General features: G+C 40.3%; 1 protein-coding gene across 2 annotated transcripts in view; it reads right to left on the bottom strand.

Moving 5' to 3' along the window:
• Window positions 1-2601: 2601 nt before the first annotated feature.
• The window catches only part of cmtr1 (cap methyltransferase 1), a 39712-nt gene continuing 15945 nt past the window's right edge, over window positions 2602-26368 (bottom strand). For both annotated transcript variants that reach the window (XM_060938570.1, XM_060938569.1), the window contains exons 9-24: window positions 23389-23587; window positions 23097-23215; window positions 22889-22985; window positions 22577-22709; window positions 18288-18467; window positions 15376-15432; window positions 15178-15235; window positions 14946-15014; window positions 9114-9245; window positions 6878-7003; window positions 6706-6797; window positions 4131-4199; window positions 3831-3878; window positions 3642-3754; window positions 3451-3559; window positions 2602-3157 (exon numbers count right to left, since the gene is read on the bottom strand). In XM_060938570.1, coding sequence (XP_060794553.1) covers window positions 3001-3157; window positions 3451-3559; window positions 3642-3754; window positions 3831-3878; window positions 4131-4199; window positions 6706-6797; window positions 6878-7003; window positions 9114-9245; window positions 14946-15014; window positions 15178-15235; window positions 15376-15432; window positions 18288-18467; window positions 22577-22709; window positions 22889-22985; window positions 23097-23215; window positions 23389-23587 — 1758 coding nt within the window. In that variant the 3' untranslated portion in view covers window positions 2602-3000. The remainder of the gene's footprint in view (window positions 3158-3450; window positions 3560-3641; window positions 3755-3830; window positions 3879-4130; window positions 4200-6705; window positions 6798-6877; window positions 7004-9113; window positions 9246-14945; window positions 15015-15177; window positions 15236-15375; window positions 15433-18287; window positions 18468-22576; window positions 22710-22888; window positions 22986-23096; window positions 23216-23388; window positions 23588-26368) is intronic.

Genomic DNA, 26368 nt, shown 5'->3' on the forward strand with positions numbered 1-26368 from the left:
ACTTAGAACCTAAAAATTTAAGTGAACATTGAGGTAAAATGCATGTAGTACATCCTAAACAACAACAATAATAATAATACACTCTAAAAATACTGGGTCAAAAATAACTCAACTTTAACCCAACCACTGGGCTAATATTGCACGAACTCAACACTAGGTTATCTTAGCCCAAACAATTGGGTTGAAACGATTGGGTGCAAAGATTATACCATAGTGAAACCATGGTTAAATCATAGTCATGAACCATGGTTTTCATGGTTACCCAAAAAACCATGAAAACCATGAATAACTATAAACCATGGTAAAACCATGGTTAATTTTTGTAAGGGACAGTTCTGTGGGTGGAAACAAACGCCTTGTTGATAAGAGAGGGTCAGAGGGAAATGGATATATTTGTGGTTGTTCAAGCTTTTTTGCCAGGAAGGATATAGTAACTCATATAATCACTCTTCATAACCGTGGTGAGCAGAAAAGCATCTCAGCATGCAACAGCAGAAGAACACATTGGGTTCCACTCCTGCAGCCAAGAACAGGGATCTTAGAATCAACAACAGTTTCCTATTAAAGTGGCTGCTGAGTGTATCTTCTTGCCCAGACTTGTGCTCTGGAGAGGATGGTCCAGCACCAATATAAACTGAAAGAACATCATGTTGGTAAATTGCTTTGGTATAACAGCCATACTAATACTATTCATTACTCATGTACTTCTGAACTCTGACTGGAAAAATAATCAACTCCATAATAACACAATTCAAAATCATCAATCAAATAATTAACATCATCCCAGTGACATTTCGTTTCAATAACAGCACGTCCTGTTCAGTTTTATTCCTTACACAGAACATATCAAGTTGCAATTCTGTTCTGTGATGCAAAAATCGAATCAATATTTAACCAGCTACAGTATTTCCTTTAAACCTGTATCAGTTACTCTCAGATTAACTGGAGTGCACTGGAACACGGCCCGCGGGTTTCCCTGGATTTTACAGAACCGGTCACTTTGGTCTCTCCAGATCCCTAAAAACACCTCTATAATGTTTTTATTAGCATTCGCCAACACTCCTGATGAATGCTACACCGGCTGGAAGGTGACTTCACTGCTGCGCTGATGGCGCCAACTTGCGGTTAAGCTTGCTTTGGCCTTCAAAAAGGCTGAGGGCGATACATTTTTGGTCCCTCCCACTATAAATCAAAATCTGATTGGTTAATTCATCTGTCACTTCCTACATAAACAGACACTGCCACGGCCTTCTGTCCCAGCAATGAAGTCCTAACCGATGAGTGAGCAGCTCTAAACTCTGCTCAGCCGAGAGACAACAAACAAACAATCTCATTGGATCACTCGATTTTAATGTTTTCAGGACAGTAACCCTTTCATTTCTGAAGCACATTTGACAGAAAATGAGGCCACGTTAGAATCAGAAGAGCATAATTATAATGAAATTATGAAAGAATGAAAGAAATTAAAGAATGAAAGAAATTGAATATAACATTTGAAATGTTAGGTTTGGGCTTCTCTGAAGGACTGGAAGGCCCTGATGGTTCCACTCTGATTACAAGAGAAAAATATACCAACAGACAGAAAAACTGTGTGTGTGTGTGTGTGGATGTATAATAATAATAATAATGGCTGCCTTATTTTTGTGGTCGATCAGATATATTCCATTCAGCTAGCATGATACTGAATGAGTCTTTTCCTTATTGTTATCCAGAGAAACAATGGTTTTTATTTATCACCAGCTGCTGTAGGTTATTATTAACACTCCACATCCACACTGAGCTCCAAAATATACGATTAAGGTATTTTTCAGTCAGTCAGTTTACTTATGTTTTTGTTCTCCATTCTGTGTTTAACAGGAATTTATAGCAACCATGATGATTATGACGACACCACCACCACACTACTGCTTTTTTTTTTTTGGATATTTAAGGTTTTCTTGTCTCTCTGAAAGGGAAACCATTTGTTCTTGGGTTCCATATTGAATCCTTAAGGATTCTCTAAAGGAAAATAAAAAAAAAGCTCCCCAGATTTGTTTTTCCCTTTAAGAGTATACTTTGAGCTCCACACTTTGACCTAAGTGCTAATATTAGCCCACTGGTGCTAATTTTTTAAACCCTTTAAAACGGTTTAACATGGGAACTGTATAACAGACTTCCAGAGAGGGTATTTAGCCTAGCTGTGTTCACACTAAGATTCTCTCTCTTTCTCTCTCCCCCAGATCCAGTGGACGAAATTAAAGACGAGCCCCATATGCCTGGTGGAAAATCCCCCTCTCTTGTTCTCATTTGTATTTTTCATACTTCTCTCCCTCTCAGTCTTTGTTTCTCTCTCTCTCTCTCTCTCTTCCTCTCATTCTGATGATCACCTTGCTTTTTCATTTGACTGTGGACAGTTTCACTTCTCTGTTTGGACAGAAAAAAAAGACAGACTGATGGATAAATTGGTGGATGGATGGATGGACAAACAGACTGATGGATGGATGATGGATAGACTGATGGATGGATGAATGGATGGATAGATAGACGGACAGACTGATCCATCGGTCAGTACTTGTGATTTCATCCAGACTGCCACCCAAGTCAAGGACACAGAGATCCAGGTTGTTTAAGAGAGGAAGAAAACCCTCCCAGAGTTTTATTATTGAGGTTACCGACAAGCTCAAATGAAGCCCATAAAAATAACACACACACCTCACCTGGCTCATTCAAACAACATTTACAAGCAAACAAAACCAAAAAAAGGGGGCGGTGCCAACCGAACGCACAGAAGAGGAAATGTCGAGTCCTATCATCATGCACTGGATTAGTGTATCTAATTTATGAAGCCTAAGCACTGTGTCCTTCTATATTCCCTGTAAATACTGTATAAAGCTAACTGGCTGTAAAATAACAAACTTTAATTCTGTGGTTTTAAATTGAGCACAGAATGAAAATCGTGTGACTACAAGCTACACTTCCTCTTCTGAAAACTACAGTGCCCTCTGCTGGTGACCAGTGGCTTCACACGCTGTCACGGCTCTCCCACTGATGACAGTGTTTCCGGATAAAGGACAGCACGTTGTCTTTGGAGAGTTTCTGAGGATCCACGCGGCTCTGAGAGTCATGAACTCTGACCCCTTCTTCCCAGGCCCAAAACAACCTTTCATGATGACACACCCTGAGGAAAGAGAGCGGAGAAAAAGAAATAAGCAGAATTTTTAGTTAAAGTTGTTCAGAATCCAATCCATATCGTCTTATTTTCTGGAGTAGGGGTCACACCACTCCAGGTTTTCATTGTTCTGATTAAAAACCAAATAAAATCTCTATTGCATTAAAGTTTGCATGTGTAAATGTGTCCGTTAAAACTGAACCTCAGCAACATCAGACTTCTGACCTGATGAGGAAAATGAGATTTCAGAAAATAGCGCGTTACCCAAAATATATATCGTGGTGCAGGTTTTTGGAACGTACTGAAAAGGTGCGATGGCGCTCGGATCCATGACGTAGGTGGACTGTTTTGTCTGTTTATTGTAAAAGAATTTCATCTTCGAGCTCTTACTGAATGCCATCGTCCACGGATCTGAAATTAACACACACCAAAAAGTTCTAATATACGCCAGTACACTAACACACAATGCCAACACACAGCACACTTCTCTCACCTCTGACCGTTTTGATGATGTAAAGGCCGCTGGGCAGGAAGTGGCGATCGTCTCGGCCCGTGTAGGACAGCCGTGGCATTCCACCTGAACTCTTCGTCACCTTCATCTCCAATCTGAGGAACATCAAACCTGCATCACGCGCTGAAGGTTGCAGACAAGTCGAGGACACGACCTCGCAGAGTTACTCACCTTACAAAGATCTTGTCCATCTCCTCTAACCGATACACCTCCTTTACTCTGGAAAACAACCGGCTGTTTAGAAACACACAGAGCTCGGAAGAATACTTTAAACATACCGGTAATAATATTAATATAAATACCGGTTTGCGAAGCTGGCTGGCTAATTTTTGAACAGTGCTTCAAATCAAATACTATAACACCATTATTAATATGAAATACTATGATTTTGGGCATACTGCCCTCGAAGTAGGTATTTTGTTGGGAAAAGAAGAAAGTGTACGTACAGACACGAGCAGAAAAACAGATTACCGTATCGGGTTCATGTCGGGTCGACTGGGTTTAGATACAGCCTTCACAAACTTCTCAGCCATCTGAATCCTACAACACAGACAAAAACAATGAATGTAGTGAATATACAGTACAAATATTATGGTTTACAGTTGCACAAAAGCTCATTTTCGAGTGGTGAACATTATTCACAAGTGAGTGAAGCGAATGAGTGAAAATGTTTGCAGCATGACAAGATAAACTTCATATCGTCGCTCCACCGTGTAATAATGTTCTTTATATTATATGGACATCCACCAAAAAAAAAGGCACAAGTTAATCAGAAGAATTTTAATGTTGAACCGGTTCGCCATTTCGACATCGCGCATCTAGTCAGCGGGAAAACACTGGGAGTGACGTCATCAGAGTGAAATATCGGGAATTAGTATCCATACAGGACACTTTTTCCATGGAATAAAAAGGTGCTCTATTCCCTTCTAGCAGGTTTCATTCATTTGGTTTGATAGCATGCAATATTGTTAGCATATCGCTTATCCTACGTGTATTACGTCACTCTACCCAATGGAGAATAAGCGTTGAATATGGTTTATGATATTACTTGGTTGTCAAGACAACATGACGTCACACATCAGAGACGTAAAACTTCTCTAGCCATAAGCACGAAGAAGTCCTTTACCAGCCCTCTCCAGCAGATCAGTATGAAGAGCCCAACATCATGGTTAACAGAGAATCCCTGAAAAACGTAGATTCATATACCTTGGCAGTACCATCAACTGCTTAGCGAACATCGATGATTAAGTCGATCTGAGAATCTTGAAAGCCAGCGCTGCCTTTGGGTGCCTGAGAAACTCGGTCTGGGAGAGACGCGGCATCAAGCTAGACACCAAGCTAAGAGTCTACAATGCAGTAGTACTGACATCACTTCTGTATGCACGTGAAACATGGACCACCTTTGAATGTCATGCACGCAAACAATCGCTTCCATCTCAACTGTCTCCGAAAACTCCTCAGGATCACCTGGTGGGACAAAATACCTGACACAGAAGTCTTGGGTCGAACAAATTCCATCAGTGTGCACACCATGCTCAAGAAAGCACAACTTCGGTGGGCTGGCCACCTAACACACATGGATGAGTGTCGTCTGCCCAAGAAACTTTTCTACGGTGAGCTGTTCGGAGATAAGAGAACGCGTGGAGGACCAAAGAAGTGCTTCAAGGACAGCTTGAAAGTGTCACTCAAAAGACATGGGAATAAATCCTGACAACTGGGAGCAGGTTGCTGAACAACGCTCGTCATGGCGCTCTGCAATCCACCAAGGCTGTCTGGCTTATGAAGAGAGAAGAATCCGAGATGCACAACTGAAGAGACAAGGCAGGAAGAGATGATCATCCAACTCTTCACAGCCAGCTCACTCCATCTTTGTGTGCCCAATCTGCCAAAGGAAGTTCCATGCTCATATTGGTCTCATCAGCCATCAGAGAACCCACCGCCCCTCCACATCAACTCATCAGTAAATCATTCACATCGTCTCGCTTGTCACAAATGATGCTCTCGGTCCTCGTTGCAAATGACGGACGAACACCACCACCTCTAAAAGTAATGAAGGCGCATAGATGAGGGAGTGATATTTTCCTCCTCAAAACAGCAAGCTCTTTAGTCAGTGTTACAGATTTAACAAGCGAATGTGTGTGTATGAGGATGGATCCAGAATGGAAGTACATAACGCATTTAAAGGTAATAAGTAATACTTGGTTTACTGCTGATGCTGTGAGCCGCCATGTTGTTTTGATGTCACTTGTGAAACTCTGAGGAACTTGAGTTTGAGGAGGCCACACTCTAGTTGAATGCAGCACTAGATAACTTTAAATAGACTGACTGTTTTTACCGCGGTGCTTCTTAAACTGGCTCCTTACACAACTTGATTATGTAAGAAGATAGACGAGGTAAGATTAAAAAGGTTGTACATTCCATGTTTTGAAGCAGAACATGGACTTTATTATAAACACATAAAACATTACTGAGCCAAAAGTATGTGGACACTTGACCTTCACACCCATATATGGACCTTCCTCTAACTGTTGCCACAAAGTCAGTATGCTGTAACTGTATGATGTCATTTGAACTGTTTTTTAAACAAATGAATTTTAAATAAATATTGTGAAATGACCAAGCAGCATGGTGGCGCAGTGGTTAGCACTGTCGTCTCACAGCAAGAAGGATCTGGGTTTGAACTTTGTGGTTGACTGGGGCCTTTCTGTGTGGAGTTTGTATGTTCTCATGCCCTTGTGTGGGTTTCCTCCAGGTGCTCTGGTTTCCTCCCACAGTCCATCCAGAGACATGCAGAGGCCGTCAAATGGCTACTCTAACTTGCCCCGAGGTGTGACTGTGTGTGTGAATGGTCATTTATCTCTGTATTAGCCCTGTGATAGATTAGCGACCTGCCCAGGGTGAACCTGCCTCTCGCCCAGTATCAGCTGGGACTGGCTCCAGCTTTCCCCATGACCACGCTGATGGATCACTGACGATGATGGATGGGTGGAAATTGACCAGTAAAAGGAAAACGGAAATGCAGAGTGTATCTGATGTGAAAACGGACCTCTGGTTGAAGTGCTGCTCTCTGACGTCGGTGCCATTGAGAACCAGAGCATCCAGGACATGAACGGCGTTGATCCTACGCTGGGCTTTACCCTGCAGACACAACATTACTGCATGGCTACATCCACCACGCTACCTTCAAACTCTGGTAGATCAAAGAAACAACAGCTAACCTCTCCTTTCAGCTCCTGCACAATCTCCACACTCAGCACAGTGTCTCTGGGCAACTCCAGTTTAAAGTTCTCCAGCTTCCTCCAGCGCACGGGGGATTTGCCATCCCATGTGTAGATCTGAGATTTCTACACACACACAATGGAACAATTTCAGTCAGACAAGAAGAAACTAACAAAGACCATGATTAGTAACATGAACGTGTATCACAGGGCTGTGTGATGCAATCAGAGCATCCTTACTAACTGCCTGGTAGTGGAGGTTTAAATTAGACTAATATTTATTTATTTATTTATTTGGGGGGGGGGGGGGGGGACTAAAAATAATACCTGTGACAGGGATTTAAAAAAAAAATAAAATATCACATCTCTAGTGGGAAGAAATTACTGTACAAATGTAATGTAATGAGAGATGTAGCTGAGGTTGAGGAACTGTCTGAGGCAGAATATACAGAGCATACTGGTTTCGAGTTTTCCCACGGGCACAGCGCCCAAATTAAACTCACATCTAAAATAAAACTTTCAGATTTAGGCTGTGCTCAATTCAGATGTAAATATACACAGGTACAGATACACTATATGGCCAATAGTTTGTGGACACTAGATCATCTCACACACACACAGTGTGGTGCTTGAAACTTTGTGAACCCTTTAGAATTTTCTATATTTCTGCATAAATATGTCCTAAAACATCATCAGATTTTCACACAAGTCCTAAAAGTAGATAAAGAACCCAGTTAAACAAATGAGACAAAAATATTATACTTGGTCATTTATTTATTGAGGAAAATGATCCAATATTACAGATCTGTGAGTGGCAAAAGTATGTGAACCTTTGCTTTCAGTATCTGGTGTGACCCCCTTGTGCAGCAATAACTGCAACTAAACGTTTGCGGTAACTGTTGATCAGTCCTGCACACCGGCTTGGAGGAATTTTAGTCCGTTCCTCCGTACAGAACAGCTTCAACTCTGGGATGTTGGTGGGTTTCCTCACATGAACTGCTCGCTTCAGGTCCTTCCACAACATTTCCATTGGATTAAGGTCAGGACTTTGACTTGGCCATTCCAAAATATTCACTTTATTCTTCTTTAACCATTCTTTGGTAGAACGACTTGTGAGCCTAGGGTCGTTGTCTTGCTGCATGACCCACCTTCTTGAGATTCAGTTCATGGACAGATGTCCTGACATTTTCCTTTAGAATTCGCTGGTATAATTCAGAATTCATTGTTCCATCAATGATGTCAAGCCGTCCTGGCCCAGATGCAGCAAAACAGGCCCAAACCATGAGACTACCACCACCATGTTTCACAGATGGGATAAGGTTCTTATGCTGGAATGCAGTGTTTTCCTTTCTCCAAACATAACGCTTCTCATTTAAACCAAAAAGTTCTATTTTGGTCTCATCCGTCCACAAAACATTTTTCCAATAGCCTTCTGGCTTGTCCACGTGATCTTTAGCAAACTGCAGACGAGCAGCAATGTTCTTTTTGGAGAGCAGTGGCTTTCTCCTTGCAACCCTGCCATGCACACCATTGTTGTTCAGTGTTCTCCTGATGGTGGACTCATTAACATTAGCCAATGTGAGAGAGGCCTTCAGTTGCTTAGAAGTTACCCTGGGGTCCTTTGTGACTTCGCCGACTATTACACACCTTGCTCTTGGAGTGATCTTTGTTGGTCGACCACTCCTGGGGAGGGTAACAATGGTTTTGAATTTCCTCCATTTGTACACAATCTGTCTGACTGTGGATTGGTGGAGTCCAAACTCTTTAGAGATGGTTTTGTGACCTTTTCCAGCCTGATGAGCATCAACAACGCTTTTTCTGAGGTCCTCAGAAATCTCCTTTGTTTGTGCCATGATACACTTCCACAAACATGTGTTGTGAAGATCAGACTTTGATAGATCCCTGTTCTTTAAATAAAACAGGGTGCCCACTCACACCTGATTGTCATCCCATTGATTGAAAACACCTGACTCTAATTTCACCTTCAAATTAACTGCTAATCCTAGAGGTTCACATACTTTTGTCACTCACAGATATGTAATATTGGATCATTTCCCTCAATAAATAAATGACCAAGTATAATATTTTTGTCTCATTTGTTTAACTGGGTTCTCTTTATCTACTTTTAGGACTTGTGTGAAAATCTGATGTTTTAGGTCATATTTATGCAGAAATATAGAAAATTCTAAAGGGTTCACAAACTTTTAAGCACCACTGTAGGGTCACGCAATCTCACCCCAAGCCCCAGGAGAAAAATCTGTTCTCCCCCACCAACGATGCACCGGTGGTCCAATACGTGCTGAAGTTTGTCCAGAGTCTTGGGGTTGAGGGCTGTGGGCCGCGAGTTGAAGCTGTCGACATCCGATCCCTGACACACACACACACACACACACACACACACACACACACAGAGTGAGTTCTCTGCAGTCAGGTCGGAGAGTGATCTCAATACAGTAGCTCTATGTATTGTTTTACACCTTTGTAATGAAACTTCAGGCCACAAAACTCTTCAGCAAAAACAAGATATTAGACCATTCTGACTGGGAAAAATAAATTAATAATAATAATAATTTCAATAGGCCTACAAGTGTCCAATCTAACATTTGACAAATCATTTACTGGCAATGATTGTCAGCACAGAACAAATGTATTCACCATAAATTGAACAGTACAGAATATTTTCCACATCTAAATATCTCCTATTCCCCTCTGAAAATGAGGAATCACTATTGAAATAGGAAGATACTGTAATATATAGGTCTAGATGATCCTGGTACTCAACCCAGAAATGAAAATAAAAGGTTTCGCTGCGTGCACTGACTGCCATTCACAACCAGACATAAAACCACGCTCTCGGCGCTGGTCACTATGGCGCTGCTGCGTGATTTGAGGTCGATTCTGTTCCTGGTACTATACTGCAGGCTTTTGTGTGGGACTTTTACCTGTTGGGTTGCAGGTCTGTAGTTGACCGCTGTACTGTTAATATTCTGATTTCAGCTGCTATATTGTTCAATATTATGCATTTTTTTGTGGTGCAATAAAATAAATATTTCTCTGAATTGACTGTTTCTAGTGTTTTCATTTCAAATCTCATTTTGCCCCTTGCATATTTGACAAGGTGAAAAACAGCAAGTTTAATTATGGTGAATTGTACCTAAATCAGTCCTACATGCCACCAGAACGCACCATTTGAAGTCTTTAATTTCAATAATTTTCCAGGAGAGCATGCCCCCGGAGCCCGCTAGCAGCCCGCCCTTACGGTACACTTGACAGCGCGCCGCTGCGCTGATGAACCTCCCATACGTTTGTATGAGAGAACAGCATGTTTTCGTTTGGCCTTTAAAAGACATTTAAAAAAAGTGTTTAATCTACATGAAACTAGTGTCGATTCAAGAATAAATAACATTTACAGAATATATTGTTAATTTTGTGCGCCATTGTGATGAGCTTTTACTTTAAGCGTTTAAATGTTGTGTAATGCAATACACCAAACTCACGGACGGCACCATCTTGGGCGTTTTAGCGATCTTCGTCACTGGTCCGTGTTTTGTTGTTGCTTCCAGCTCGCTCACTGTTGGTTCGATCAGCTTGAAACTCAGGATTCCCACTTAGTGGTCGAATCTCTCATGTTGACTTGATTTTCCAGTAAAACTGGCGGAACGCTCTGCTGTGTAGCTGCCCGCGAAAGATCAGATCACTGAGGAAAATTTTGTATCCTTCCTAAAAATCAATGATTTTCCTCATATTTTTTTCATGGTGAAAAAATGAGGTGGTGTATAAATATCAGTGATACTGTTTTGAAGAGAATTAAAAGTTTGAGTCACTTATACACAGCGCATTCAAGCACCACTGTCATTAGTCACGCTTGGTGTCACCAATATAAAGTGAAACCCACTAAATTCTGGCTTTTATGTTTAAACACAAAGGATGGACCGATTTCAGTGATGTGTTACTTTTAAGCCTTCGAGGTGCAGAACTGTGACCTACAAGAAGCCGCCTTTACCCTGATGCTCAAAACTCTAAATGTCTATTTTTGGTCCATTAATTTCTGATTTTTTGGGGGGGATGGATAGCTTTATTAAAACACAAGAGACGCTCACCTGACGGTGATTTTCCACTGGAGATGTGTATAAATCTATGCTAATAATCTATATCTACATTATTAAATTTGTAAAATATATAACTAATATAAAATAAGTAATATACAATATAGGGTCATTCCATGTCAATTCACACAAATGCCCAAAACGTCCCCAGTGACACCTCTTCAATTTGCCTGATATTTATTTTATTAGTGCCTTATGATGTCAAAAGAAAGAATCCAAAATTTTAGCTTCCTAGCTGGAACGGTTTTTGAATTTTGGCCCTTCAAAGTTTGGGTGCCACGCCCACTTTTGGGGTCCGGGAATTGTACACTTAATTTGCAAGCATTTTTGGAGACCCATATCTTTTGTTCTAAGGGGAATATAAACCTGTAAATTGCTATATCTATGTATTCTGGCCATGTCTATCAGATTCTGCACCTAAAAATAGCACAAGTTTACTAACTTTAGAGATATTAATCCCTTAAAAGTGGATTTTTTTTAATGACAATTTTTTTTTTGACATTTCAGGGGTCCATATCTTGGAAAGTTTTTGTGTTGATAGGGTTTAAACTGATTTATCATCATATTTGGGAACTCTACTGTGTACTTAGAGAGTTTCAGGGCACTCAGAGGTTTGGTGGGGGTACAGGAGGGCCACAAATATGGCTTCGGGACAAAATTACCATTTGGTACGTCCTACTTCAGGCCATTAGTTGGCCATGTGGGCACATGGTGACTGGAATGAGCCTTTAACCCTATCAACAGACACCTTTTATCAAACTTTTAAGTCAATAAAAACTTTGATTATCCAACTCCTTCAATATAAACTAAGCATTTGTATATGGTACTGTTTTTGCATATTTTCTGAAAAATCCTAAGTCCGGAAAGTAGGTCAACTATTGTTTTGACTGCCTGTTCATGTTTAAGGTAGTAAAAGCACACCCATATAGTGATTTTAATCTATGGGAAGATTATTTATACCCAATACCCCATTAGTTATATTGACAATTACAAGGGATAAACCCTTTCCTGGCTGTTTCACGATGCTGTTTTTTTTTTTTGTTTTTTTTTTTTTACATTTGACACCTTTCCCTGTATCCAACCAAACTCTGACCATTATACACTTAATAGTTAAATGCATCTTTCAAACAGGAAAGGGAAAGATGCAAACAAGGGGATGATCCCAAGAAAAACATCCTGGTTGCTTTACTACATTTGTTCTGACATCCGATCTGGAAGTTAAACCTAGACTCATCAGGGGTTTTTTTTCAAGAAAAGGGGAAGGGGCCCCGAGCCACTCATGTGGGGAAAATTAGCATATCAATTAGTACTGTATTTCCCCTTTTTACTAATTGATATGCTGATTTTCCCCACATGAGTGGCTCGGGGCCCCTTCCCCTTTTCTTGAAAAAAAAACCCTGATGAGTCTAGGTTTAACTTCCAGATCGGATGTCAGAACAAATGTAGTAAAGCAACCAGGATGTTTTTCTTGGGATCATCCCCTTGTTTGCATCTTTCCCTTTCCTGTTTGAAAGATGCATTTAACTATTAAGTGTATAGTGGTCAGAGTTTGGTTGGATACAGGGAAAGGTGTCAAATGTAAAAAAAAAAAAACAAAAAAAAAACAAAAAAAAAAAAAAAAACACAGCATCGTGAAACAGCCGGGAAAGGGTTTATCCCTTGTAATTGTCAATATAACTAATGGGGTATTGGGTATAAATAATCTTCCCATAGATTAAAATCACTATATGGGTGTGCTTTTACTACCTTAAACATGAACAGGCAGTCAAAACAATAGTTGACCTACTTTCCGGACTTAGGATTTTTCAGAAAATATGCAAAAATAGTACCATATACAAATGCTTAGTTTATATTGAAGGAGTTGGATAATCAAAGTTTTTATTGACTTAAAAGTTTGATAAAAGGTGTCTGTTGATAGGGTTAAAGGCTCATTCCAGTCACCATGTGCCCACATGGCCAACTAATGGCCTGAAGTAGGACGTACCAAATGGTAATTTTGTCCCGAAGCCATATTTGTGGCCCTCCTGTACCCCCACCAAACCTCTGAGTGCCCTGAAACTCTCCAAGTACACAGTAGAGTTCCCAAATATGATGATAAATCAGTTTAAACCCTATCAACACAAAAGCTTTCCAAGATATGGACCCCTGAAATGTCAAAAAAAAAAAATTGTGTCATTAAAAAAAATCCACTTTTAAGGGATTAATATCTCTAAAGTTAGTAAACTTGTGCTATTTTTAGGTGCAGAATCTGATAGACATGGCCAGAATACATAGATATAGCAATTTACAGGTTTATATTCCCCTTAGAACAAAAGATATGGGTCTCCAAAAATGCTTGCAAATTAAGTGTACAATTCCCGGACCCCAAAAGTGGGCGTGGCACCCAAACTTCTGAAGGGCCAAAATTCAAAAACCGTTCCAGCTAGGAAGCTAAAATTTTGGATTCTTTCTTTTGACATCATAAGGCACTAATAAAATAAATATCAGGCAAATTGAAGAGGTGTCACTGGGGAGGGTGTGTGAATTGACATGGAATGACCCTATAGTAAGAAAAAAAATTATTGATAATGAATAAAATTTGTATCTAAATTCCAGAAAAGGTGTTTCCAATAGTTAGTTCTAAATTTCTTCATAGTCTCAGAGTTCTTAATATAGTTGGGCAGAATATTATGTAACACGGCAGCTGAAAAAGCAAATGTTCTGTGTCCCGATTTTGAGTTTATTTTCACGATATGAATATTGTTGGTGGCACGGTGGTGTAGTGGTTAGCGCTGTCGCCTCACAGCAAGAAGGTCCGGGTTCGAGCCCCGTGGCCAGCGAGGGCCTTTCTGTGCGGAGTTTGCATGTTCTCCCTGTGTCCGCGTGGGTTTCCTCCGGGTGCTCCGGTTTCCCCCACAGTCCAAAGACATGCAGGTTAGGTTAACTGGTGACTCTAAATTGAGCGTAGGTGTGAATGGTTGTCTGTGTCTATGTGTCAGCCCTGTGATGACCTGGCGACTTGTCCAGGGTGTACCCCGCCTTTCGCCTGTAGTCAGCTGGGATAGGCTCCAGCTTGCCTGCGACCCTGTAGAACAGGATAAAGCGGCTACAGATAATGAGATGAAATGAATATTGTTCTTTGTGTTATAATTATAGACATCAGAATTTTCAACAAAAACTCTATGCCTGTTTTCTTTTGAAAAATAGCAGGAAATGTTTTAGCCAATCAGAAGTCTGCATTTCAATCAAAAAGTAATTTTACAACAATGAGCCGCCATTTTGTTTTAGGGTGGTCCTTGGGCAGGTCTCCCAAAAAGGGATCCAACTTAAAAACTGTTTATTAAAAAAAAAAAAAAAAAAAAAAAAAAAGAGTTCAGACTTGAGTGTTTTTTTGGGATTCACTCACGCTTGTATTGGGTCTGTACAATAAGTGTGTTTAAGGAAACTTATTTTGTCTAAGTATATTTTTTGGCTACTTTTGAGTTACAGACTTCCATGACAACTACAACAAAACAAGAACCTTGCCAGCGCGCGCGCACACACCATCTTCACGCAGTTTATTAATGACAAATGACAGTGCCAAAGTGCAACATGTAACAAAAAAAAAAAAAGGAAATTTCACTACCTTGGATGACTAACTGCTTCCTGTTGTCCAGGACACTACATTTCCTTGGCTAATAGAGCGCATTATTGAGCTTCATACTAAATGCTCTTTTTCAGAAATGTACAATGTAGATGCAGCTTACATTCATGAGCTCCTGGCTATATAGACATTACGACTCTCCAAAAACATTTTTACGATAGTCAGTTTTGGTTTTCATCCCAGTTTGCCCTTTCTGATGATTAGTGGCTGGAATTTTCATTCCAGAATATCATTATCTCCATCATATATTAGAAAACCATCACAATATTGTTATATGGAATATAATCCAATATAAGCCTGTTGGTATAAAGAAAAAAAATATATATCAGTGCACACTCACATTTATGAGCTCGTAGAACTTGGATTTGGGGTCTGAGGAAGAAGGTGCGACTCGGACTTGATCAGGAATCTGCAGACAGACAGAAGATGTGTGAAATCGGACAATTTCAGCACAGATATGCTTTATACAACTTCATTATATTATTATTTAATGCTATGAGATGATCATCATGACTTGGATTACTGAACATTTTTAAACACAGTAGTGTGTGTGTTTTTTCATCATTCCATACCCCCCATAGTCTGAGACACTCCTTGCGGATATCGGCTTGTCTTGGTTCGGACAGCGTCCTGTTCCAAGGGAGTAAATCCCAGATGAAAAACGTGTACACACAAGGGAAGGTCAATGTGAAGAAAAAAAAAAAAAAACCCCAAACAAACCAAGAAAAGACTAAATAAATAAATAAATAAATGAAAAAGAGGTGACTTACGAGTCTCTCACATAGGCATGGATTTTAGCGAGAGCTTTGATCTGCACAGAGCAATAACTGGAAGACAAAAACAAGAAAATCCAGTGAGCGAGAGAGCCAGTGTGTGTGAGAGAGAGAGAGAGAGAGAGAGAGAGAGAGAGCACGCGCGCACGTGTGTGTGTGTGAGAGAGTGAGAGAGAAAAAAAAAAAAAAAAGAGCGCGCGCGCTATAATCAGCCATAGCACTGCAAATCAGATTTCCTTCTCTTATAAGCACAAGGTCATTTTCCAACTAATTTAGTTTGTTCTGTTTCCAAATAGAAAACTAGTTGCCTAATTTAAAAGCACCACACCCCTGACCAAGCATGTGAATATATGGCAAAAAGTTTAGGTCAACCCACGTCCATGGGCAAACCCAGAGACGCCAACAGTGACAAATGAAAAGAGCAGCATCTCTGAGCACAGCGAGGCTTCCTATTACACCGGGGGTCTGGGGGCTGCTGAGGCCCCCAGAAACCAGATTTCAGGGAAGCTCAGAGATGCAATCTCGGCCATTTTGAGGAAAATAAACGCAGGGTTTACAGTACAACAGGGTTCTAACTAGACCAAAATATCAGCGTAGTGGCACCAGTCATAATGGCCAGCAGTTCTACATGCTCAGGAAAGATCACAGGTTCGACATGCTCAGAGATGCATTCTTGTGTATTTCCTGGCACTCGCAGGCCTCCCTGAAAGTCACTCTTTTCTGGTAATATTAATGAGATTTTTTTGAGGGGCCAAAAGTAGCTGTGATTGCTTTTGATTGAATATTTATTATAATTAATATTCAACTATACTAGTGACATTTATGGAATAAGAATAAAACAACCAGTTTTCAGCTTCAGCCATTCAGTTACAATCCATGATGATCCAGATCTGACCCACATCATCCCTTCCCCCGTACTGACCGTTACTCCGACGGTTTCAGTGCACCATGTTGCATCAAAAAAAAATTGCCAGGGACCGGTGCGTATTACGTGCATGGCGTGGAAGCGTCTCTTAACAGAGATGGCACTTCACTGCGAACACAGCATAAGGAAGGCGGTAAACTGGACTAGCATGATCAGTAATGATCTCCACACGGAACTGCTCAGGCAGCTCTGCACTGGGCACTTACATGGATGGGGAGTGGACCATGTCCCAATGTAGAACGTTCACATAGCGGCGCGCCGTCACCACCGTGTGGGAATAACAAGAGAAAATTAAACAAAAACAACACACTTTCAAGATTGGCAAGCCTTTTTATTAGTGCAGTGGAAACTTTCACAAGCATGTTGGCAATATTGTGGGCGTAGCGGTAAGGAAACACTGCATATCGGCCCGATACGCTGAAAAGGCCTAGTTAGAACCCTGATACAGTACAAGCTCAGTTATCCAAACTCTCTGGAAAAAAGGTTTGTCTAACTCAGAGGATGTTCAGATAAAAGGGGTTCAGAGAACGGAGCTTGTACAGTCGTACAGTGTTTCAGTAATTTCATCCTAATCAACAACTGGCCTTGATCAAGGCCGTTGCTGGGGCAACATTTCCCCCAGAAGGTCACTGCTGGGAGACACACTCGCTCTTCGCATTCCTTCCCCAATTTTCCGCGGTCGCCGTTTTTCACCCCCAGTGTGACAAGCGGGTGCGTGACCAGCGCTGCTTGCATGGCTGCAGGAGCGGATGGCTGCTTGCTTGCACTGGGTTACCTCTACCTCCTCCCCTCCTACCCCCTTCCCCCCCACCCCCTCCTACCCCCACCCCTCCCCTCCTACCCCCTTCCCCCCCACCCCCTCCTACCCCCACCCCTCCCCTCCTACCCCCACCCCCGATTGCCCCCTCCTTCCCCCCTTTCCCCGTCTCAAGTCCCATGTTTTAAAGTGTACTTGTGTTATTGTGTGCTTGTGCGGAGGTTTTTAAATGCTCCCACACTGTACTCCTGATAGGAGCATAGTGGGGGGGGTGTTCTTTTTTTCCCCTCATGTTACTACTGTGTTTCTTTTTCTTTTATCCCTGTCTTCCTGTCCTGTTCCCCCTCTGTAAGGACAGGTTGATGGTCAATTTCACTGGTAACAGTGACAATAAAGGGTTCATTCATTCATTCAAACAAAAGCCAGAGTAAAAGACAAATGATTTATGTAAAAGGTCTTTCAATAACAACAAAATTAATCCTGTATTTACTTTCTGAACTGTGCACCAGTCTAATACTGGACTGGACTTACTAAAGTCAATACTGAAAGATGTCCATCCATACAACATTTAATTACCCTGAGCATGCTGAAGTTACTGAGATCATTTGTTGTACATAGCTGATTTTGCTTTCTCCAGCGTACTTCTGTTCTGACTGTCTTCACTTCACACCAGACACTAGTCTGAGAGAGAAATCAAAAGTTTCAGTTCTGGAAAACACGACCAACGAAGACCGCTTGCTTCCAGGAAGACGACTACGCATCACTACTGCACATTTCTGAGCACTGCATTTAACATGCGCTGTGATTCGCTGAGAACATGAATCAGGTCACCTCTTGGCCAATCACAGCGCAGCTAACATAAGGAGACAGAAATTCCCAGAATTATCCGAATCAGTGTAAACGATGACACGTGGAAAAGTCTGAATGTATGAAAATATTTGATCGATACACGGGCAAAAACATTATTTTCAAGTCTACGCTTAGCACCGTAATTGTGCTTCAAATCCATAAATCGTGCATGTTGGCATCTCTGCAAACCACACGTTCTCAACAACTCTGTGGTAACAGAGTTCAATTTCACTGTCCTGCACGGTGCAGTGACAATAAAGGAATCTTGATTGTGAAAGACCCACATACGGCTGTGATAAATCAGAGGTCCACAAACTTTTGGTCATATAGTGGACATGGCTATGTGAGGTACACGTGCATACGCGCAGGATGTCCTACCGCTCATTGGAGTCCACCATGTACTGGTAGAAGTCTGTGTCTCCTTTGATGATCTCCAGAGGCACCACGTCTGTAACGTCTCTCTCCGAGTGCCTGAGGTGATTCAGCTTCAGGTTCACCTTGAACAGGTAATCCCTGACTGCATCAGAGCCTGGCTTCAGACTCTTACACACCACGTACCTACACACACACACACACACACACAAAATGAATTTCACTGTTCAAATGATGTACATCATGATATCATCTCAGCTAATTTAAATTACCTAATTTATGATCTAATAAATGCATGTAATTTACTACATATTTCAGTTTCATTAGTTAATTTTGAAATAAGTGTATATATAAAATTAAAAAAAAAAAAGCAAGGTATGTGGTCTGAGTGGAATTACACATTAAGTGAGCAGAAAATGAACTGCAGCAAAAAGGATAAAGTTAATAAAAAGATGACATTTTCTTTAATATTTTTGGCAAGATTACATTTTTATTTCCATCATTTATGAGTACAAAATTCCAAAAAAATAGCCTCAACGGAATTGGAGCTCATACCAGCTCCTGCTGTTGTGTGAGCTTGAAATCCGATCAGTCCTGTAGGAAGAGTAGCGATTTTTGTGAAATTGCATGTGACCCCTCTGTAGCCGCATCCATGGCAGGTGGCGCCACCTAGTGAACAATTCCTTTTGGAAAATGTCTTTAGAGTCTTCTGGTTGAGTTTCAGTGAAAACGTCCCAGCAGTTTACAAACAGTAGCGTTTGGTGTGATGAGTCACCCAAAATTTTCAAAAAAAACACCCATAAAATGTGAAATTAATTATTTTTAAAATATAATAATAATAAAATTATTATAAATATTTAAAATATTATTATTAGCTTATAAGTCTTTAAATAATTTAGCTCCTGCATATCTTAGTGATCTATTGAGTCCTTATCAACCTAGTCGCAATCTAAGGTCTGCTGGCCAATGCCTCTTGACCATCCCAAGGTCTAATCAAAGGACCTATGGCGACAGGGCATTTTCAGTTGCTGCACCAAAGCTCTGGAATGCCCTGCCTGCCGACACAAAGATAAGCGATTCAATAACATCATTCAAATCAAGAGTTAAGACATTTCTTTTTAAGAAAGCTTTTTTGTAATTTAAGTATTGTGATAATCTTTTGTTTAATGTTTAAACATAAGATTTTTTAAACTGTATTATTGTGGTGAAGCGCCATAGGGCAGATAGTGTATATGGCACTATAAAAATGCTATATAATAATAATAATAATAATAATAATAATAATAATAATGTTAAATATGGCAGGTGGCATCACTGTCTTGACAACTTTTATACACACCGCCCTGGGGAACATTCCATACGAGTTTGATCAAAATCTGATCACTCCTGTAGGAGGAGCAGCAACTTTCGTGAAATTGTACGTGACGCCTGTGTAGCTGCATCCCTAACAGGTGGCGCCACCTGGTGAACAATTCTTGTTGGAAAATGTCTTTAGGAGTCTTCTGGGTAAGTTTCAGTGAAAACGTCCCAGCAGTTTATGAAGAGTAGCGTTTAATGTGATGAGTCACCCAAAAATTTCAGACGCCCATAAAGTCGTAAATATGACAGGTGGCGCCACCGTCTTGACAACTTTTATTCATACCAACCTGGGGAACATTCCATACGAGTTTGATAAAAATCCAATCAATCCTGTAGGAGTAGCAATTTTTGTAAATTGTGGACAGGTGATGACGCGTGTTTGCATAAGCTCATCCGGCCTGCCCTATGGCTGGATGAGCGAAAAAAAAAAGGCCTGAAGCAAAAGTTTGGGCACCTGACATGGTCAGTACTTAGTAACACCCCCTTTGACAAGTATCACAGCTTGTAAACGCTTTTTGTAGCCAGCTAAGAGTCCTTCAATTCTTCCTTGGGGGATTTTTGCTCATTCGTCCTTGCTTCTAATTCTTGGGCTGTCTTGCATGCACTGCTCTTCTGAGATCCATCCACAGATTTTCAACGATGTTTAGGTCAGGGGACTGTGAGGGCCATGGCAAAACCTTCAGCTTGTGCCTCTTGAGGTATTCCATTGTAGATTTTGAGGTGCGTTTCAGATCATTATCTTCTTGTAGGATCCATCGTCTTTTTAACGTCAACTTGCTGGTATTTATTCAAATCCAATGAAAATGTTCCCTGTGCCACTGGCTGCAACACAAGCCCACGATCAATCCACTCCCATGCTTAACAGTTGGAGAGATGTTCTTTTCCTGGAATTCAGCACGCTTTTTCCTCCAAACATACCTTTGCACATTGTGGCCAAAAAGTTTTATTTTGACTTGTTTCCAAAATGCATCAGGCTTGTTTAGATGTCCATTTGCAAACTTCAGACACTGAATTTTGTGTCTAGCATGCAGGAAAGGTTTTCTTCTGCTGACTCTACCATGAAGGTCATGTTTGTTCAGGTGTCGCTGAGTGCACCACCACTCCAGAGTCGGCTACATTTTCCTGAAGGGCTTTTGCAGTCAAACAAGGGTTTTTATTTGCCTTTCTAGCAATCCAACGAGCAGTTCTTTCAGAAAGTTTTCTTGGTTTTCCAGACCTCACCTTGACCTCCTGTTAACTGTTCCTGTTAACTGCCATTTCTTAATAACATCACGAACTGAAGAGACAGCTACCTGAAAACACTCTGCCTTCCATCTTCCTGTCACCTTCTCCTGCTCTGTGAGCATCAATTATTTTATTTTTCAGAATGCGAGGGAGTTGCTTAGAGGAGCCCATGGCTGTTTTTTTAGGGACAAGTTTGAGGACTCAGATCATTTATACAGCTTTGAAATCTGCATCACCTGACCTTTTCTAACGATGAATGTGAACAAGCCACAGCTCAATAAGCTAATTAAAGTCTGGAACCTCGGTAAAAGTTACCCTAGAACTCAAATGCATTGGGGTGCCCAAACTTTTGCATGGCGTCCCTTTCCTTTTTTTCACTCTACAGTTGCACAAAACAAAAATAATACACAACTCTTGTATAAAATGCTGAAAAAAATGTGCCATCTTTAACGTTATGCTTTTCGGTGATCAGTTTATCTTCTGCTCACTTAACTATTCACAGGAAGACATTTTAAGCAAGGGTGCACAAACTTTTGCATGCCACTGTAAATACACTGAAGCAAAACTGCATCCCTAATAAAGGTATAATTAAACTAAGTATTAGCAACATTACTACAGGCAAACAAACAAATAGTAAATGTGCAAGGAAATAAAAAGAGTTATTTGGATAAATTAACATTAATATGGGTAAATAAGCATTATTATGGGCAAATAAAAACAATGAGTAAACAAAAAACATTACTGTGGATAAATAATACTTATTTACCCATATTAAATGTTATTTATTTAACCACAGGAATGTTTTGTAACATTGTTTTTATTTACCCGTAATAATGCTTGTTTATCCATATTAAAATTACCAGTAAATAAAAACAATATTATGGGTAAACAGACAAAACTATGGATAAATAAATAACATTAATATGGGTAAATAAGTTAAAAAAATAAATAAATTATAATAATTATTATGGGTGCATAAATAAAACCCATATTAATATATGGGTAAATAAAAACATCATGGATAAATAAAAGCAATATTATGGGGAAACGAAACATTACTGTGGATAAATAATGCTTATTTACCCACATTAATGTAATTTATTTATCCTCAGTAATGTGGGTAAATAAGCATTGTTATTTATCCACAGTAATGTTTCGTTTGTTTACCCATAACATTGTTTTATTTACTTGTAATAATACTTATTTACCCAAATTAATATTACAGGTAAATAAAAACTATATTATAAGTAAACAAACAAAATATTACTGTGGATAAATAAATAAAAACATCATGGTCAAATAAACAAAACAGTGTGGACAAATAAAGCAATATTATGAGTAAAGAAACAAAACATTACTATGGATAAATAAATACTTATTTACCTATATTAATATTACAGGTAAATAAAAATATTATGGATAAATTATTATTATGGGCAAATAAACAAACCATTATTATGAGTAAATAAACATTACTCTGGATAAATAAGTAAAAACTGTAAGTAAATAAAAATGATAAAAAAAACGCACACTGGTTAAATAATTAAAAACAATACATTTTAAAAAAACGCTACTAAATAAATAAATCTGAAACATACATACATAAACAAATAAATATTACAATGGCTGAATGAGTAAAAAATCTGATATGATAAAAAGATGACGTGCCCCCTTTGTTATTTTCATTGCTGAGGAAAACCACACACACACACCTCTCAGAGTTGGCAGGTCTGCTGGTGACGGGTTTGAAGAGCGACACTCTCTCGAAGCACAGATACAGCAGATAGATCAGACCCACACTGAAGGGTGTGAACAGGTCAAACGTCTTACACACAAAGTGGCCTCCTAAAAATACATGGACACAAAACACACACACACACACACACACACACACACACACACACACACACAGTGGAGGATGTAAGCAGCAACAACGCAAAATCATTATTCAGTCGGACATCAGAGAAATATATAACCTAGAAATTCCACGGGACAAAAAGACAAGGTATGACAAAAGAAGGGACCTGTTCGGACGACGGATAAGGCCGTGAGGAACTGGCAGAGGAGAAGCTGCTTGCTCAGGATCTCCTGCAGGTTCTCCTGCCCCTCCACTGAGAAACCCTGCGTTATTAAACACACCACTACTCACATTTCCACCAAGCTCCATAATGCACCCAATAAACACCATCACTACATTTCCAGTAATCGCAGCAGGCAGGTCAGTAAACTCACTCCATCAGCCATGAGGAAGTGGACGCCTCGCTTCTCTGTGCTCTCCAGGACGAAGTTACGAAATGCACTAATGTTCTCAGGGCGTGTGATATCACCATCACCGTTAATCCCACCTTCACCTGTGTCACACCGTAGGGTCAGGAAAGAAGATGAAGAAAGAAGATATTTTTCAGATTTCTTAAAGCTGCAGTAGGTGATTTTCAGTGATTTGGTAAAAATGGTAGGCAATTTTATTTTTAAACAAATTACTCCACATGATCAAGATGGCATGTATAAAAAGGTAAAACGTCACCATAGTAAGGTTCGAAGAGTTCACTGGGGGCGGAGTAGAAATCCTCCAGTTTAAAATCATTGGCTCCTTTCAAAGTCATGCCGAAGCCTTTCGCATGCCAACGTTTACGCCAGAGAACATACTCCGAGAATCCTCCAGGCCCGGCGCACACGTCCCCGAAATACAGCAGCTCGCCTTCCTTATCACGGAATAGGGGCTTCTACATATGCATACACGTGTACGTACACACACACACACACACACAGAGAGGAAGTAAAAGTTAAATTTTAAAGTGAAAAATTGAGTAAAAATTTAAAGTAGTTTCCAAAATGCTGATTTTATTTGTGTGCGCGTGTGTGTGTGTGTGTGTGTGTGGTGTGTGAGAGAGAGAGAGAGAGATGTTGCTGACTGCCAATCACCAGTAAATTACTGGGTGTATCTCATGGCACAGCTGAGTTGCATTCAGTGACGCCCACAAAAGACCATAAAAGGCAAAAATAGACTGTCAGACATAGAAATGAAAGTTATTTTGACTGAGAATCTTGATAGCAATAACAATATACATTATTTAACTGAGTAACAGCACCTGAAAAGCAAACTGCAGCTAGAGACATATCAGCTCGCTCACTTATCGTTACTTAATACTCTAATAAAGCGTTAAAGTATTAAAAAACAATGCCACAGCAAACGGAATTGGTTTAGAGCCTTTTATAGTCACATTCTTTATTGTCTTTATTGAATGGTCTGATTTGTCTTAATTTATGGATTTATGTTGGACTTATGGTTTTAAAGGAAATGTATAGATATAATTTATTCATTCTCTCCACATTCACTGGATATGAGCAATCGTGCGCTCTGATTGGCTACTCTACTACTAGGATATCAGCTCATATACCATGAGTAGAGAAAAACAAAATGGCAGCGCGTGTTGCTGAACCAACAGAGGATGAAATAAAAACTCGACTCGAAAACAAAACCCCAAAAATACAAAAAAAAAAAAAAAAAAAGGCAACAAAATATGGAATGGAATGAAAGTATTTCATGGTAAAAACGTATCTTTTTTATTTTTCAAGAATTAATATTACTACAGCATTTTTCACAGATTGCTCCTGTCATTTCGCCGGTTTGTTTACATTCTCCATCTTTAAGCATTAAAATTTGTGGAATTTTTTTTTTTTTTTTTTTTTACACTGGTTCAAAAGCTCAAAGACGTTTTTAAAAAATTACAGAACTATAAATGTCCAAGGAAGAGTTAAATAAATGTCTAAAGCTATACTATGGAGCACTTGCATGTGACGTCACATCCGATCCAGATTGTAAACAGACACCACCTTGTCGGTCAAACGCCATATTTCCACCTTCTACTTCTGCTTCTACCTTTTCTTCTGGAAAACCCTACTATATACAATTCTACTACAACGTCAACTCCACTGAAAACCAATAAAACATAAGACGAGTGGAATCCTGTGTCCGAGTCCTTCCCTTTCAAGTGTGGGAAACCCATGATGCTCACATACACTTGACAGTAGGCTGCCACGGGACCCTGACAGGCGTGCAAAATGGATTGCTGCTATCAGGTATACCATATATACAGTAATAGTGATAGACTACTGATACTTGATCTAACTGATAATATAAAATATTCAACCATAATAGTGGATATGGCAGCGCATGATGGGGATGCTGAGGCTACAAGCTCTCCCTACCTGTGCACGTTTATGTTTTTTGTGTGTATTTTTGCATGTTGTTCGTCTGTACCAGACTTCAATATCCACTACAACCGTATGGACTTACTGGACATTGGTTTCCAGCAGAAAATGACGGTCTGTAGCGATTTCCATCGCATGCACAACATTCCGGACGAGATAGCGAGACCAGCGGGGTCTCAATACTTAAGTGACTTACCCGTCCAATGAGGATTGTTATTTTCTTGTTTACAAGATGCCACATCTGAGGGCGGCTGACAAATCCTGAATTTCTGTAAAGATAACTGTCCAGAGATTTATAAGCACGCAGTGCTTCACCACTGAACAGCGAGGGAAAGTTAATGAGGTAATTATACACGTCTGGGTATTCCACCTCTGGCAGTTCAATATCCACTGACACGGTCGTGAAAACTCCGTCCGGTAATCGATAAGGGTCACTAAACTGTAGGTCGTTTATTTTAGACATATATCTAGTTATCTGTTCATTAGAAAAATGAGCCGTGTAGTCCGTCGGTTTAAATTTATCCATTTTGTACACGAGTGCAGCAATATTCAGCAGTGTTTTTGACCGACAAGATGGTGGCTGTTTACATTCCGGTCACGTGACTGCAAGATCTCTATACCTCGGCACGACAGCAAGACGGCACTTTAGACAAAAAAAAAACAACACACACATCAGTGACGGCGTAGCTCACTCCGGCCCCGTCTAGTCCAGAAGGAATGAGCTAAAGTGGGCCACCTTGCGCAATAAATTTTGCAAGCTATATAAAAGCTATATACAGAAGCGATATCCACCCTAGGAATACCGACCTATTTACCAGAAAGAATCCAAAATGGCGAAGAATTGACCGAGAAGCAGTAATTTTTGTTGAACTGCTCATTAAGGATTAATGACTGGAGGGATGCCGGACAACACATGATGGTATAAACTCATCACCTGTCAGCTGGATGAGCTAATAATAATAATAAAATCAATTCGTGCCACCATCGCTAGGTTTTTAAGAAGTCCACCTGAGCAGAAATGATTTTGTCTGATATTTTGTATAAAAGTCTTTATTTAGGCGGCACGGTGGTGTAGTGGTTAGCGCCGTCGCCTCACAGCAAGAAGGTCCTGGGTTCGAGCCCCGGGGCCGGTGAGGGCCTTTCTGTGTGGAGTTTGCATGTTCTCCCCGTGTCCGCGTGGGTTTCCTCCGGGTGCTCCGGTTTCCCCCACAGTCCAAAGACATGCAGGTTAGGTTAACTGGTGACTCTAAATTGAGCGTAGGTGTGAATGTGAGTGTGAATGGTTGTCTGTG

Source organism: Neoarius graeffei, chromosome 13, assembly GCF_027579695.1.
Source record: "Neoarius graeffei isolate fNeoGra1 chromosome 13, fNeoGra1.pri, whole genome shotgun sequence".
In the NCBI taxonomy this organism is placed as follows: Eukaryota; Metazoa; Chordata; class Actinopteri; order Siluriformes; family Ariidae; genus Neoarius; species Neoarius graeffei.